Source organism: Cygnus olor, chromosome 18 (assembly GCF_009769625.2).
Source record: "Cygnus olor isolate bCygOlo1 chromosome 18, bCygOlo1.pri.v2, whole genome shotgun sequence".
Classification (NCBI taxonomy): domain Eukaryota; kingdom Metazoa; phylum Chordata; class Aves; order Anseriformes; family Anatidae; genus Cygnus; species Cygnus olor.
Window position 1 is genome coordinate 6,270,439 of NC_049186.1, and position 15,660 is coordinate 6,286,098.

Below are 15,660 nucleotides of genomic sequence, written 5' to 3' on the forward strand. Positions count from 1 at the left end.
GGCCCCATAGCGAAGGGGCTGCGGGCAGCGAAACCCCCCCCAGCTCTTCTCATCCGAGGCGGGGAGAAGCGGGTGCACTTTTCGGGGAATGCTCCTCTAATTCAGGAAACAAAACACGGCCCTGGCAGGGCTGCTGTGAGCGTGGAACCCCGATAAGGAGGAAAGGCAGAGGGAGAGGAAACGGCCGGCGCTGCGCTCGGGTCCCCAGCGGAGCCCAGGGTGCTGGGGACACCGACAGAGCCCAGCCGCATCCTGCCAGGGCCAGCAGCTCCGGGACGCTGGCACAGCTTGGGCCGGAGGGCGGGGAAGAGAATAGAGCCGACGTCTGTTTGTGTTGAAGCTCTCCGGCATATTTTTTTTTTTTGCCGAGCTCAGCCAAGAGGCGGCGGCGATGCCATTGGTGGGAAGCCGGAGTTATTTGGGGAATGCTGGACTCCGCACCGTGAGAGCAGCAGGGTAGGAGGTTGGTTTTAATTTAACCGGCCGTGTTTATTCCTCCCCTCTCACCTTTGGACTGGCTGAAATGTGCGGGCCGAGCCCCGGCGAGGAGGAGGGGGCCGTGGGTGCTTCTCCCACCCCGAGGTGCCGCGGGGGTCCCGGGGGTCCCCGTCCCACTCCCCTGCAGCCCGGCCGCAGCAGCCTCCCACGTCGCAGGCCCGGGGCAGGGATTTCTCAGGCAGAGGAAAAAAAAAAAACAAAAAACAGGCGGATGCAAAGCCTCAAAAATACCCAGCTTTAATCTGTAAACTTGCAAAGAGAGACCCGGCAGGACAGCGGGGGCAAAGGAGGCACCGGGGCAGGGAGGATGCTGACAGGGTGCTGTGCCCGGCAGCCCCCACGTGCAGCGGGGCTGTGCGCCCTGCGGCTGCCCTCAGCACCTCGAGCAGCACCCCAAATATTCCCTGTCCCAAATATTCCCCGTCCCAAATATTCCCTGTCCCGATGCCCTGCGTGGCACAGGGTGCTGGGGGGGCGCGGTGCTGAGCGATGCTGAGCGCCGGAGCCGCGGCCCCGCGGTGCCCGAGCCTCGCTGCCCGCACCCCGCAGCCTGCCGAGCTCATTTTGGGACACACACGAGTGCCCCCAACCCACCGCGGGCCCAGGCAACCTGCAGAAGATTTCCAGACCACCAAGAGCCACTTGAGCCCCAACCCCAGCCTGCACGAGGCTGCAGCTGGTTTGGTCCGGAAGGGCTGAAATGGAAAAAGCTTTTCCCTTAAATAAAGAAAAATAAGTCTCCAAATCCCACAGCTGCACGAGGGGGAAATGAAGGTTTTCCAAACTGCCGCGTGTGCTCGAAGTCAGCGGGGGCTCCGGGGGCTCCTTTATCTCTGGCTCCAGCTGCGGCAGGCAGGGGGCAGGCGGGGACACCCCCGGAGGTGCCGGCGAGGAGCCACGGCCAGGGCTGGGCACCATCACGGGGATGGATCTGGCGGCTCCCCGGGGGGAAGCAGGGGGGAAGCGGGGCAGGATCCGGCCTTCCCAGCTGGATGGGAGCACACCGAGTGCAGGAACGGCCGCAGGGGAGGAGAGGCCGGGCAATGGGGCCGTATCCTGAGTCCTGCTGGGGTGACGGTGGCATCGCCACGACCCTCGGGCTGGCAGGCGTCACGCTGCGGTTGGGGCGCACGGCGAGCCCCTGGCACCACCCCATAGGGCGACAGGATCTGGCCCCTGCTCAGCACCCCACCAGACTGGGGTAACGTCTCTCCTCCTGCATCCTGTGCTTCGGCCCACCCGTGGGTGCTGGGGGGCAGGATTGGGCCCCGCTCTGCCCCAGCCCTGCCTGCGCCCAGGTCCCTGCCCGCCGCTCTCAGGCGAAGGCGCAGCAGCCGGATTTCTTCTGCTGCGCCTCGATGTAGTCGTGGATCTGGAAGCGAGGCTCGTCCGGCGGCTGCAGCGCTCGTTGCTTCAGCTCCCTGGGGGCAGCAGGACCCCGTTACCCCTGGGGACACCCCCTGCTCCCCCCCCAGCCCAGCGCACTCACTTGGCGATGGCGAGGAAGGCCAGCTCCACGTTCATCCCCGTCTTGGCGCTTGTCTCCATGAAGGGCACCCCGTACTCCTGCAAGGGTGGCGCGGCCCCATCAGGGACCAGTCCCAAACCCCCTCCTGCCCCCCCAGATCACCCCCTTTGGCTGGCTGGGGCTTGAAAATAGGGTCCCGTCCCCTCCCTGCTGTGCCACCCGTGCCACGCGGGTCTGGGCACCAAGCAGAGCAGGCGGCACGGCCACACGGGGTCCCTAAATGAAGCGCCCGTGCCTGGGGTGCTGCGGGGGCAGCGGGCGGTGCAGCTGGGTCAGACTCGGGCTCACCCTGGCCAGCGAGGCTCCGTCCTCCGTCCTCACGGCCCGCTCGCTGCTCACGTCAGCCTGCGGAGAGAGGGAGAGCGTCACCCACCTGGGGGCATCCGGCAAGCAGGCAGGTGGGTGCACAGGGGGCTCCCAGGAACTGGGGGGTTCAGGGGCCCAGGAGTGCCCATTGCCCAGAGGAGAACCTGCCGAGCACCCGGTACCCGGAGGCATCCAGGATACTGGGGTCATTTGGGACCTGGGGACAGCGGGGGAGCATCCAGCACCTGGGCCATCAGGGACCTGGAGGGGCTTCTGGTGCCCGGCATCATCCCATAGCCCAGGGGGATCCCGTGCCGCGGGGACAATCCATTTCCCAGGCAGGCATCAGGTACCCAGCAGCGTTTAGGACCCGAGGAGAGGACATGGGACCTGGCTGGGCAGCTGGGATCCGAGGGGTGCCCCCAGGACAGGGTTGGGCAGCACACACAGGAGCACCCACACAGGGGCACCCACACTGGGATCATCCCGTACCAGGAACCTCAGCCTCGTGCTGCCCTCCACTGGCTGCCAGGGACACGGCTCCCCGCCCCCCCCAGCCCTCCGGGGTCACCTCCAGCCTGGATCCCGCTGGAGGGCAGGGAGCCCCCCCAGCCCCAGCCCTCCTCAGAGGCACGGCCGGGGCAGGGCCAGCCTCGGGGTGAGGGAGGACTCGGGGCGCTGTGCCCACCTTATTGCCCAGCAGCATGATGACCACGTCCTTCTGCGCGTACTCGTGGATCTCCGTCAGCCAGGCCTGCGGGGACAGCGGGGCTGCGTCGGGGCGAGCGGCACCCCTCACCCTGCACAGCCCCCCGGGAGGGCTGGGAAAACTTTTTTTTTTTTTTTTCCCCCAGCAGAAACCATTCCAGAATCAGGTGGAGAGCTCTGAAAACACCCTCAGCCCTATAGACAACTCACCCCCACCCCAAGCTTTCCCCCTCCGGCCATTTGCCGTGCCCCTAAACAAAACGCGCCCAGGGGACGAGCTCCGAGCTGCCTGGGTCTGCCCAAAACAACCGGTGCTTGTTGCAAAACAGGCTTAAAATCCCCGCTCCCCACCCCAAAAAAACAAACAGGCGTCACCGATCCCTGGGGACGAACGCGGGGCGGGGGCACTCACGCGGATGTTGTCGAAGGACATCTTGCTGGTGATGTCGTAGAGCAGGAGCAAGGCTGGAAGGGAAGGGGCCGAGGGCATTGGTGCTGCGGGGAGAGGTCCCACGGGGCTCGCCCACCCCCCCCCCGGCCCCCGACCCACCTTGGGCATCCCTGTAGTAGGCATGGGTCACGCTGCGGAAACGTTCCTGCCCTGCAGTGTCCCAAATCTGCCAGAAATCGTCCCAATGAGAGCAGGCAGGGCCCCCACGGCTGGGGACCCCCTGCAGCCCTGTGGGACCACGGTGCTGAGCCCGTTCCATGCAGCAGCAGGGCTGGGAATTGCACCCCCCCCAAAAAAAAAGCCTCACCTGCAGCTTCACCTTCACGCCATCCACGGCCACCACCTTGTTCTGCGGGGGAGAAGGAGAGGACAAGGCGGTGAGCACAAGGCCCTGCTGATGGAGATGCAGGCAGGGCTGGCCGTGGGGCCGCAGGTTGAAGCCCCCTTGCTACAAAACCCCGTGCTCCCGGGGGCTGCGGTGCCACGGGGTGGCTGCAGGGCTGCCCTCGAGCAGCCTCCCCTGGCGCTTGCCCGGCATAAAGCCGCCCTGTGTCCTCGCTGGGCGTTGGGAGGAATTTGTCTCCGCTCTCGTGCCCCTGGCAAGCACAAGGAGAGCGTTCAGGGCCAGCAGACGCTGTGGGATCGCTGCTTGCGGCCAAACGCCGTCCCCGTGGAGCTGTCTGCGGGCATCGTGGGGGGGGGACCTGCTGGGGGCTGCTCCTGCTCCAGCCCCCGTGGCGGGGAGGTGAGCAGCTCGGCTGGGTGGCTGGAGGCACCGAGCGGTGGCTGAGCCGAACCCCAGAGCACAGGGACTTCCCTCCAGAAAAAGTAAAAAGGAAAGCGTGGGTTACTGGGAGGGTGTTGCGAGAGTCTTCTGAAGGCTTGTGCTTGGGGCTGGGTCTGGAAACGGAAGACGTGTATAAATAATTCGGTTTCCTGGAACTGTTTGAGGTAGAAATTCAGCTTCTGCGATGACAAAACTCGGGGGTTAGCTCACAAAATGGGATGAATGAAAGAAAAAAGAGTCCCCAGAGTGCTGCTGAAGGGCAGGAAGCCACACACCGGCTGGTGGGACACTTGCCTGGGGCCGAGGGGGTGCCCATGGGCCGGCAGCACCCCCAGGGCCACCCGGCGCTGGGCACGGTGGGTTTTCTTCCCCCAGGGCACAGAGGAAGCGCCACGTGGCCCCGCCGCGATAGCACGGCCCAGGGCTGCCCCCCGGCACTCAACCCACTGAAACGCCGCCGTAAGTCGTGCTGCAAGCAGCTCTTCCTGGCGGAAGGCGAGCTGTTTGAGTGCCACCTCCCCAGAGAGGTGACGGCCCGGCTACGGTTTGGCGAGCAGAAAGCGGCCGGAGGATGGCAGCGGGGCCGGGCGGCACGGATCTGCCCGGAGTAACTCAGCGGGGAGCATCGCTCGCCCCACGAGGTGTCTGCCCCGGCCAGGTGAAGCACCCGACCGTCCCACAGCCCTCACTGCCGTGGGTTGCAGGCGTTAAACGAACGTTTTGCTAATTGAAGGGGAAGAGCCCGCACTCAGCACGCTCTTCCGCTCGCAGCTGCTGGTGCAGCCCTGCTGCAGAGAGGTGCAGGAGCTTCAGCAACCACCAGCACCCACTGGTGGGGGACAGTTTGGGGTTTGGAGGCCCCAAAAGCCCCGAAGCCCCCATCCGTCCGTCCGTCTGTCCGTCCCCCCAGCCTGTCCCCAGGGCCCGGGGGAGCCAGGGCCGCCCGTCCCCTGGGTGGCGAGGGCAGGCGGCCGCGGTGGTCTCACCCGGAAATCTATGCCCACGGTGGCTATGAACGTCCCGGAGAGAAAGGCCCCGTCTCTGAACTGCAGCAGGAAGCAGGTTTTCCCCACGCCCGAGTCTCCGAGTAACATCACCTGCAAGGCGGGCGCAGGGGAAGTGTCGGCGGGGCGTCCCCAGCGGCACCGGGCTGCCCGATGTCCCCCGTCCCTTCGTGTCCCCCTTGTCCCCAGGGCTTGTCCTGTGGGGTGCGGGGAGCCCCGTGAGAGCCGGGGGGGAGCAGTGGTGCAGCCCTGCAATCCTCCCGAGGAAGGGAGAGGAAGGGAGGTGCAGGGAACTCAGCACCGGAGGCGTCTCCCGGCCACCCCCGGAGCATCGCCGGACCCAGGAGGGCTGGTGGGGAACCGGCCACAGGAGCAGCTCCGGTGCCCCCCCCCGGGTGTGCCCCTCACGGGGGCTGGTGCACGGCTCGGGCAAAGCCTGCCGCAGGCTTCCAGGGCCCTGCCCGCCGCAGACACCAAAGCAAACAGGGCGCTTGTCCCCTCCTGCAAAGCAAACAGGCCCCAGCCCAGCACCGCCAGCCCAGGCGCTGCCCCGGTGCCTGCCGGCACGGCGCGTACCCGCTGCTGCCCCGCTCCCCTCCCACGCTGCCCTTTTCCTGCCCGGCAATGGGATCCCGAGCTTAAAGAAGGCAACGAGCCAGGAAGGGCCAGCCCTGCCTGCCCACCCGTCAGGGAGAGGGCCGGGGGCTGGCACCCACAGAGCGAGCCCCCCCTGCCACCCCTCGTCACCCCCGACACCCTCTGTCACCCTCTGCCCCTTCCCATCCCCGCTCGCTCTCGCTGCAGCAGGAGGAAGCCGGCACCCAGAGCAGCCTTCACGGAGCCCCAGCCTCCATCCCCTGCTCCCCCCTCACCGCCCCGCACCTTGCCGGCCACCTCGTAGTCCTGCGGCGGTGCCGGGGGGGCCCCGCTGCCCCCCGCCCTGCTCATGGTGCGTCCGAGAGGAGCCGTGAGTCCCGGCCCGCCTTCCTCTTCCTCCTCCTCTTCCAGGAACCCTGCCCCTGCCCCCCCCAGCAGCACCGAGCCCTGCCACCTCCCTGTGGGCGCACACACGGGGGGGGACGGGGCCACCCCCCGCACTGAGCAGCCCCCCCAAAAACCCTTTGGGGTGCAGGGATGGAGACCCCCAGTACTGCGGCATCACCGGGGGGGCAGCTGCTTGCAGCAAGACATGCTCACCCCATTTACACCCCCAGGGTTGGGAGCCCCCCCCCCGGCCGTGAGCTGGGTCCCCATTCGGCACCAGGCGGGGAACGCGGCAGCAGCCGTTAGCAGGAAGCTGCGGCCAGGCGGTGCAGCGGCGCCCGTGCTCAGCCGGATGGGTGCTGGGGCTCCCGCTCCCCCCGCCGGGACCCTCGCCCAGCCCCCAGCCCCCTCCATCCACCTTCAGGGCTTTGCGCATCGCCCAAATCATTTGGGATAAGCCCAGGTGTGGGAACGCAGGAGAGGTCCCACGGGGAGAGCCAGGGGCGTTGCATTACCCCAAAATCTCTCCACAAAGCCTTATCCAGACCCACACCTTAGGGCTGCTGGGGTCTTCAGCCTCACAGGGACCATGGGCATCTCCCCCTGATGCCTTCAGCCCCTGCTTTATTTCCCCCGGGACCCCAGCAGATCTCCACGGGACACAGATCCCCGGCCCCGCCGCTCAGAGAGGTGCCCCCTGCGCCGGCGCTGCCGCCCGCTCCATGCCCCAGCCACCCCTCGCTGCCCCTGGGGACACGCAGGGAAATGGAACCAGTATTTCCAGTCCCAGCCGGGGGATTCGGAGTTCCTACACGCTCTGTGGCCGGCACACTGCCCGGAGCTGAGGACCCAGGCGCGTGGAGCTGCTGGAAGAGGCCGAGCCCCCCTGCGGCGCGCCGGGAGGGAGGACGGGGGGGATCCGGCCCCGTGGGGGCTCACCGGGCTGGCTGCTGTTTGCTCCAAGCTGTGAGCGGATGGGGACATGGAAGGGGACAGCGTGACACAGGGCTGGACACGGGGGGCTGGCCAGGCTGCCTTCGAGGAGCCCCCATCCCTGCCACAGCCCCGGGGCCAAGCCGAGCTCGCTGTGCGGGGGGAGAGCTGGGGGCAAGGGGTGGGAGCCCGGCTCAGCATCGCCTGCCTGCGCTGCCTCTTGGTGCAGAAAAATAAAATATTCAGGAGCTGGTGAAGGTGGGGAGGGCGGCTGAGCCTCCTCTGCCCCCCCAGGGGCACAGCACCACATTTCCCTGCTTCCTTGGCCCGAACCAGGGAGCAAACCCGCTGCACGGGGCTGGCCTTGCTGCGTGCGAGGTCCCGGACTTGGGTCTCCGATCCGGGCTCCCCCACGGGAGGGACACGCTCTGGGGCCGCTGCCAGCCCCGTGGCGGCTCTACAAATAGCTCTGGATGGCAGCCCAGGGCTTTTGCCAGCGTTGCCACCATCTGCTTGAGTTTTACACAGGCAGGGTCCGAGCTGAAGGCGGCTCTCCGGGAGCGATGCAGGGGTCGCGTGTGGGCACGGCCCCGCTGTGGGATCGCAGCGTGACGCCTCCTCCAGCCCCTGCAGCGCGCAGCCAAACGCGGCTCTGAGCAGCACGAATCCCCCCAGCCCTCCGCCGGGTTCCCCAGCTGCTTCCCCAGCCCCGGCCCCAAGGACCTGGCCCTTACCGTAAACCCAATGCCCACAGTGGCGGAGAAGGAGCCTGGGATGAACTTGCCCTGGTCAAACTGGACCAGCAGAGACGTCTTCCCCACGCCGCTGTCTCCAACCAGGATGGTCTGCAAGGACCGCGTGAAGCGACATCAGCGCGCGGGAGCTGGCGATGCCCCAGCGTGCCCCCAGGAGCCCATTTTGGGGGAGGAAGGAGAAGGGAAGGGGTCTCGGGGGGGCAGCAGCAGGAGCAGGGGGGACTGCCCGGCCCCACGAGCAGCCCCGCTAGGCAGCAGATCGTCCCCACAGGCTGCCGGGCACCACGGCCAGGTGGCTCGTGCCACGGTGCCCTGTCCTTCACCATCACCTTTGGACCTGCTGCCTGCCCAGGGAGGGATTCCCACCCCTCGGAGCATCCCTAATCCATGGCCCTGCCCTGGGCTGAGCTTTGGGGGAGAGGCAGCCTCGGTCCGTGCCTCCATGTCCCCTCCTGCCGAGCCCCAGAGCCCTCCCGCAAGGGGCACAACATGCCTGGACCCGGGCAGAAGAGACAAGGGGGCTGCACGGGTGGCAGAGCTGGGCATCGCCACCTCCCGAGCTACGGATCCGTGTCCCCGTGTCCCAGGGGAGCCCGTCCTCCTCCCAGCCCTTTCCCTTCTGCTCGGTGCCTGCCCTGGTTCCTCCCCGTCTCCGGACCGAGGTGCGAGCACGAAGCCCTCCCTCGCCTCCCTGCCAGCTCTGGGACTTGTTCGCAAAGCCCCGGGTGCAAACATTTCCGTCCCGTCAGGAAACCGAGGCACTTGGAGCCCCGTCCCAGGGACACGAGGAGGAATAAACACTCCGCTAGCAGACGTCTCGCTCAGAAGTGGTTCTGGCCCCGTCCTTCAGGACGTGGGTGTTCCTATAGACGCAGCTCTGCCGAGCACGGGACCTGTGCTGCCACCTCTGCCCGTGCCTGCATTTTGCTGCCCCGCGTTTCCCCGCGGGGTTCAGACCCTGCAGCCCCAGCACCCCTGCTTCGTCCTGGGCTCAGCACCTCGCCCCTGCCCCGGCATCATTGGCTCTGCCCAGGCACCTTCCCCATGCGGAGAGCTGGGTCTGCCCCGCAGCAGCCACACGGGAAGACACCAGGAGAGTTCATTACTGTAGGATGCCTGGTACCCGGTGCTATTTTAGGGCTACACATTATTTTCCAGTAAAATACCAGTGCCCCAAGGTGCAGCAAAGCCAGCTGCGACCTGCTGCACTCTCTGGGAACGGTTAATGCAGGGGATGGCATTAATTATGGAGAGAGGGGAGGGAGCTGGGATGAGCACCAGGAAAGTCTCCAGGGCCTGGGATTTAGAGAACTTGTACAAAAAGCAGGCTCCCCTATCAATAATTTAACCGGGATTTCTAGCAGAAACGACTCAGGAACTGCTTCATGACTTAATCATGGTAAAGGTCTGGATCTGCCAGGGGAGAGGCAGCGGCTCAGCACCGCAGGAGCAAGCACAGGGGCACGGAGCGGCAGCAGGGGATGGGGATGTGCTGGTGGTGGCTTTGGGAAAAGCTCAGGGCTTTGTGGGGGTACAGCACAGAGGAACCCCCCTTTCTAACCAGCCATCGAGACCTCAGCTCGGGCATCTCTGAGCTGTGATAACACAAGGGCTGCCCACTGGGAAGCTCCGAATCCTCCCTGCCCCCCTCCAGCACCCCTCTCCCACAGGCTGGCCGCCCCAGCACGCCCTCAGTCCCTCTGTTTTCCCGTGGGAACGCTTTTGCCTGGAAAATGGGAAATAAAACCGCTCATCACGACATGCCGGGGACCACAACCCAGAGGAGGGCACCGTGAGTGCAGGCTGGGGAAGCCGTCCCCGTGCCCTGCGTGGGCAAAAGCAGCTTCAGCTCCCCGCCACCACCCCTGCAGGGAGCCAGGCAGAGCTGCCCAACCCCAAAAAATCCTGCCTGCAGCTTTGGGCTAGGGACAGAGCAACAACACCTGACTTGGGGGTTTGGGCTGCTCTAGACAAGTGCCCTTGCTTCGAAATCTCTGCCAGCACGGTGCAGGCTGCAGAGACGAGGCAGGGCGATGGGTGCTGGGGGTGAACCCCAGCAGGAAACGTGCTGGGATCTCTCTCCTGGCAGCAAGTGAGCAAAGAGATTTTGGGCGAAAGCGCCTGGAAAAGAGAGGTTTTGCACGGCTGTCGAGGCAGCTTAGGGAGCTGCGTTTCCAGTGCCAGCCGAGCAGTAGGAGAGCTGGGATGGAGCACGTGGGCTGAGGTTACTTTTTTGGTTTGCTTTTTTGAGCTTTAGCATGTGGCAGCTGGACCTGAGCTAAAATTGTAGCGACTGAGAGCCCAGCAGGGGAAAAACCCAGTCCTGGCAAGGGAATGCAGGGAAGGGAGAGGCACTCCTCCGTGGGCTGTTCTCCTGCTGCTCCCTGAGCTGCTGGAGCCCCAGCCCCACAGGTTTGCTCCCAGGTCAGCAGAATCTGTCACTTATTTTTGCCTGCTCTATATATGAAATCAATCTGCCCCACTCCAGGCAGGTGGGTGTCTGAGCCCCTCACGTTGAGCCCAGGACCCTCTCCAGCCTCAGCCCCAGCAGGGGCTGCATCCCACTGCTGAGACAGCAGCCCTAGAGCTGGGCGCCAAACCAAAAGCTCTCCCAGGGGATCCCTGTTTGATCCCCCCATAGCACCGTGGCTCAGCCGCAGCCCGGGGACACGTCGCTCTCTTCCCCTGTGGCTTGTTCCAGCTGAGTGGGTCCGAGCATCCTACGGGAGGAAGAACAATTTGGCAACGGGTCACATCACCTGAAAGCAGAATCTGTCATCCTGTGCCAAGTGAAAGTTTTCTGGAACAGCCCGGAACAAACCTCTGCCGTCCCTGCTTTGATTTCCTCCTTGCCTCTTTCCCTCCCGGACCTGGCTTTAGCCCCCGACCAGAAACCAGTTAACCTTTGCTTCCAGAGCGAGCTCTCCAGGGCTTTCTCAGCACATTTGCAATGTGATTCCTCGGGCAGGAACCGGATCTGTTGAGGTATTTGCTGCCTCATGTCCCCGGAGCGAGAGGAGACTTGTTTCTGCGTGACAAGCAACCCAGCCAGCAGTGGCAGCAAAACACCCAGGGAAAAGGCAGAGAACGAGGGGCTGGATGGTGATCTGCCTGGGCAGCTCTTCTGCCTGGAAACTCATCTCCAGCAGCATCAACCCCCAGCTGCAGCAGCGTGCTGCTGGAGAAGAGGGAGTTAAGACTTTGCGAAGATTCGGAGTTTCTCGAGTCATCCCCAGAGGCACGTCCTCTCTTCTTGGTGTGCAGCAGAAATGAGAGTTGGTAGTAATTGATATTTTCCTGCTAATCAAGGGCTGGGCACGCTGCCCTGAGTAAAGTGGGATGTCAGATAGGCTGGGGTTTGCGATGAGAAACCCTCTGGGCTCCAGCCCTTTCCCCTGCCTCCCCCCAGCCCCCTGCTTTGCTCCGGCCCCCAGGAGTGCAAGCCCGGCACAGTCACATTCGGGACTGCAGAAAAACAGCGTGAGGACAGCAAAAAAAAACCAGGAGACGTGGATCTGGCAGAGATCAGCATCTCCCCCCCCCCGTTTCCCGGAGTAGCAGGGCAGTGCCTGGGCGCAGGGAGCTGAGGCTGTGCTCCAGCAAAGCCTGCAGCAGATCCTGAGCCACCCAGGGGCGGCAGCAGCCCCGGGCACCCCCCCTGCGGTGCGGGGTTACGAAACGGTCCCAGGGCCAAGGAGAAGGACTTGAAAACAAGGAGGGCAGGGGTGTCCCGGCTCCTTGAGCTGCCTCCGGCAAGCGGAGCACGGGCTGTGGCTGCCCCCAGCCCCCGGGGCACGCACAGAGCTGCTGCGGGCAGCACCGCGGGGCTGGCCCCTCTCCAGCTCCGCTTTGCACACACGTCCGAGCCCCCCGGGACCCCCCCACCGCCCCCCAGCATCGGAACCGACCCCCCCAAACCCCCCCAAACCGGGGTGGGGGCTGCAAAGGGAGCCCAGCGGGGCAGGAGGGGCGAGGAGGGGAAGGGGACAGAGTTAGCGGGGGAAGTTCAGGCTGCCCCCTGCCCCCGGCTGGTGGTCCCACATCTCCCCAGCATCCCCCCCCCGGGCGCCTCGCAGCCCCCCCGCCCTCCTGCGCCCCCCCCCGCCTGCCCCAGCCCTACCTTGTGCAGCAGCGCCTCGTTGTAGCCGGCCCCCGCCGGGCCTGCGGGCTCCATGGCCGGGCTGCAGGGGCCGGATCCGGCTGCGGGGGGGGGGGCCGGCAGGGGGCCGGGCCGTGCCGGGCCAAGGGGGGGCCGTGCCGGGCAGCGCCGCTCCCTGCAGCACGGCGGACAGCGCCCCGCTCGCCTTCAAGCACCGCGGACAGCGCCCCGGCACGGCGCGGCTCGGCACGGCTCGGCACGGCTCGGCACGGCTCCAGCCGGCCCGGCGCGGTTCGCTCCCTCCCGGCCCTGCCCGGTTCTCTCCGGTCGCTTTGAGGAGCTCAAAGCGCAGCACGGCTCGGCTCGGCTCGGCTCGGCTCGGCTCGGCTCGGCTCGGCTCGGCACGGCACGGCTGCCTCCCCGTTGGATAGAGGAGCAGAGCCTGGCTCCCTGCCGTGCCCGGGTCTTGCAGCGCTCCTGCTCCGGTCCCTCTCCGGGGGCTCCCTGAACCCCATCCTCACCACCGGGATATGCTGCCCTCCTTCCTCCTTCCCTCCTTCTTTCCCTCCCTCCCTCCCTCCCTCCCTCCCTCCCTCCTTCCATCCCTCTCCCTCTCCTTCCTCCATCCCTCCTTCCTTCCCTCCATCCCTCCTTCTGTCCCTGCATCCCTCCTTCCCTCCTTCCCTCCACCTCAGCAGATGCTGGAGCCCTGGGCTCCGACCAGCCACCAAGCTGGGAGCACGAAGTCATCTCTGCTGCAGGCACCAAGCTGTGCATCATGCCCAGCTCACCCTAAAACCCTAATTTTAGGGCTCCTGACCCTGCACTGGGGGTGCTCCGGCCGCCCCCTCCCTGGCCGTCAGCCCCTGCTGCCATCGGGCCGTGCTGCGCCGGCACAGCGAGGGTTTGTGCCAGCCGGGACCCCTCGGCCCCGTTAGGATCCCCAGCAGCTCCCTTTGGGGACACCCTGCGCTCGGACAGCCCCGCTGGGAGCCTGCTCAGGGACAAAACCAGGCTGTGCTCAGGAACAAGACAGAGCTGTGCCTAAACCCGGAGCGACAGCCGGTGTCTCACTGAGACCCTTTTATTCCCAGCTCCCTTTAGAGCAACCCGGTGCTTTGGATCAGGAGGGAACGAAACAAACCTTCCCTGGGAGAGCTCTTTAAGAGGTCTCAGTGCAACCTCCGGTCCCCCCTCCAGCTCAGCAGACGGCCCCGAGCAGAGCAGTTGCCAGGAGCCATCTGCACCCCCCACTGCCGGCTTTCTGCTTTGCCTGACGTTGCTAATTACATCTGCCCGTTAATTCCTCCGACGGCAGACACGGTTCTGCCAGGGCAGAGGATGGGTCAGGGCAACGACAGCCAGAAAAGAGGAAAACCAGCCCGGGGACGGGGGACGGGGGGTCTCAGGCTGGGGAGCTGTACCCACACCCAGACCCGGCGCAGAGCATCCTACACCCTGAGCCCCCAGGTCTGGGGCACCCAGGGCTGATCGCCAGCACAGAGACAAGCGGCAGCACCGGCCGCGTCTGGATCAGATAATTTAGAAGTGCTGAGGCCGGCCCTGAGGTCCAGCACGAGGCATACGCCCCGCACCAGGTGGGCCCAGGGAAGAGGAGAGCATCTCCCGACCCCGGGTTCTTTTATTGAATTGGGGGTCCCTGAAAAATAATTTGTGAATTTCACCCAGGGTGACTTCAACAAGACCAGGGGGATCCTGCCCCCGGTGCCTGAGCTGTGCTGAGTTTGTGCCGGGCTCAGCCAAGCCCCTCGATGGACTGGGATGAATTTTACCCCCCTGCAAAGAGGAGCTGGAGCCCCCCGTGCACCCCAGCCCAGAGCTGCAGCTCTGGGGGCTCCTGGCTCAGCCCTGCTGCGGGAGCGGCTCCGGGAGCATCCTCCGGTCGTCCTCGGCTCCAGAAATGTTCATTTTCCTTTTCCAAGCCATAACAGAGAGCAACGAGAGGCTGCTGCCCAGCTGGCAGGACGGAGAGCCTCGTAAATACCAGCTCGCCTTCCTGCTGCGGGCACCGGGGTTACGCCAGAGCCACGCTTGGCCCCGCAGGGTTAACAGCAGGAGGAGTTTTCCTAACTCATGGTGCCGATGCCGAGCCTGAGGCAGCTCGGCGAGACGGCACGGATCGCTGCAAAAAGCCAGGCAGCAGCAGCGGGACACAGGCAGCTCTCCAGCAGCACGGGCTGGCCCTGCTCCAGGGACCTGGGGCCACTTTACGGCCTTTGGGGCCCCGACCCCTTCCTGATAGTGGCAGCCGCCGCTTAATTGGGGCCCAGCTGCCTGACACCTGCAGCACCCTCTGCCCTCAGCCAGCCAGGATTGTCCTCCCCCACCACCAGAAGAAAACCGGCGGCTTCCCCAGCCCCTCACCCAGCCGGGCAGAGGCTCCCGCAGCCAGCGAGGGGTTTATGGAGGTTTATGGCCCCAGCAGGTGCGCGACCCCCGAAAGCAGCAATGAAATGGGAGGAAACGACCGATTGGCAGGAGAGATTTCAAAGGAGCCGGCAATTTACCCCATTGTTTGGCCTCACCTGCTGGTAGATTGTACTCTGATAGTCCTCTGCTACCTCTGAGCTTATCTCCTTGTCCGTTTGTTTGCCTGGGGGAGCCCTGGAAGGTTCGCACCCAGCGCGGGGGGTTCTGCTTCACTCCAGTCCTGCTCCTTCTCAGCTGCCTGACCCCACCAGCTGCCCCTGGACTACTTGTGTAGCACTTCGGGGGGAGATGTGAGCCCTGCTGGGGCTGTTCCTTCCCCGTGAAATAGGCAGGAGTCGGAATCTCACCATCTGCATCTTCCTTAACCTCCCCGCAGGAACAACCCCTGGCACCCCGGCCCTTCCTGGCCAAGGAGCCCAGCTTCAGGCAGAGCCCCCAGGAAGCCCCCAGCCCTAACCAAGCCCTCGGGGCTCTATTTTCCATGCTAAATCAGGATATCTGGGAATGATCTGGCTTTAACGTGGTTATCAGAGACGGCAGCGGAAGAGAGGGATCAGATCGGGCGCGCGGTCAGCCAGCACTGCGGGAGCCCCATTAGCAACTACAATGTTCCCCTTATCTCGTATGGATGATTTCACCAAAGCTGACAAAGCAGCACATGAAAGCAGGGTCTGAAGCACACCGATTATTTTTCAAAGGTCCCAGGTTAAATAACGGGATCTGGGGTTGGGAAATGTCACTGAAGAGGTTGCAGCTCAGAGGCTGCAGTGGGATAAGGTGGGACGGGGGCTCGGCGGGTCTTTTGGCTCTGGGCTGAGCACCCGTGGGCCTCGGTCGATTCATTTTCTGCCCACTTCTGTTAAGACCAGAGACAAGACCTGACCCAAAATCTCACTGGGCAAAAGCAGCGCCTGGTCGCATCGCTCACCCTAACCCTAACCCTACAACCACCAGGCAGGGGCTGCAGGGGCTGCCCACCACCAGCGGTCTCTCTGTGGGGCCGGGGGGCTGCGGAGCACTTTGCTGGATGTTGAACATGGAGCAGGGGCAGCAGCCCATCCCTCTGCATCGCTCTGCACCAGGCAGACCCTGCCTACGGGGTGGCCGTGGAGGTGTAGGAGCAAGGACGGGGTCACACCATGGGTGCTCCCCACTC

At 65.1% G+C, this 15,660-nt stretch overlaps 1 protein-coding gene across 3 annotated transcripts; it reads right to left on the bottom strand.

Moving 5' to 3' along the window:
- Positions 1-712: 712 nt before the first annotated feature.
- On the bottom strand, positions 713-12,149 carry RAB37 (RAB37, member RAS oncogene family). Of its 3 annotated transcripts, XM_040530430.1 has the most exons (10): positions 12,075-12,149; positions 7,934-8,044; positions 5,265-5,375; positions 3,799-3,840; positions 3,591-3,657; positions 3,453-3,505; positions 3,021-3,086; positions 2,315-2,371; positions 1,988-2,064; positions 713-1,919 (listed from the first exon to the last, which is right to left on the bottom strand). In XM_040530430.1, exons 1-10 carry the CDS (start codon positions 12,126-12,128, stop codon positions 1,814-1,816), a joined length of 744 nt encoding a protein of 247 aa, XP_040386364.1. In that variant the 5' UTR covers positions 12,129-12,149; the 3' UTR covers positions 713-1,813. The 3 variants fall into 3 exon arrangements, with proteins under 3 accessions (XP_040386364.1, XP_040386366.1, XP_040386365.1); XM_040530432.1 differs by lacking the exon at positions 5,265-5,375; XM_040530431.1 differs by lacking the exons at positions 7,934-8,044; positions 12,075-12,149 and adding an exon at positions 6,165-6,295.
- Positions 12,150-15,660: the final 3,511 nt, after the last annotated feature.

Bases quoted from the DNA above. Each gene is read 5' to 3' on its own strand.
- RAB37 (XM_040530430.1), bottom strand. From the start codon at position 12,128: ATGGAGCCCGCAGGCCCGGCGGGGGCCGGCTACAACGAGGCGCTGCTG. The intron at 3,087-3,452 runs GTGAGTGCCCCC...CTGTCCCCGCAG, and splicing joins TGTCCTTCGACAACATCCGC to GCCTGGCTGACGGAGATCCA. The intron at 2,372-3,020 runs GTGGGCACAGCG...CTCTCTCCGCAG, and splicing joins TCATGCTGCTGGGCAATAAG to GCTGACGTGAGCAGCGAGCG.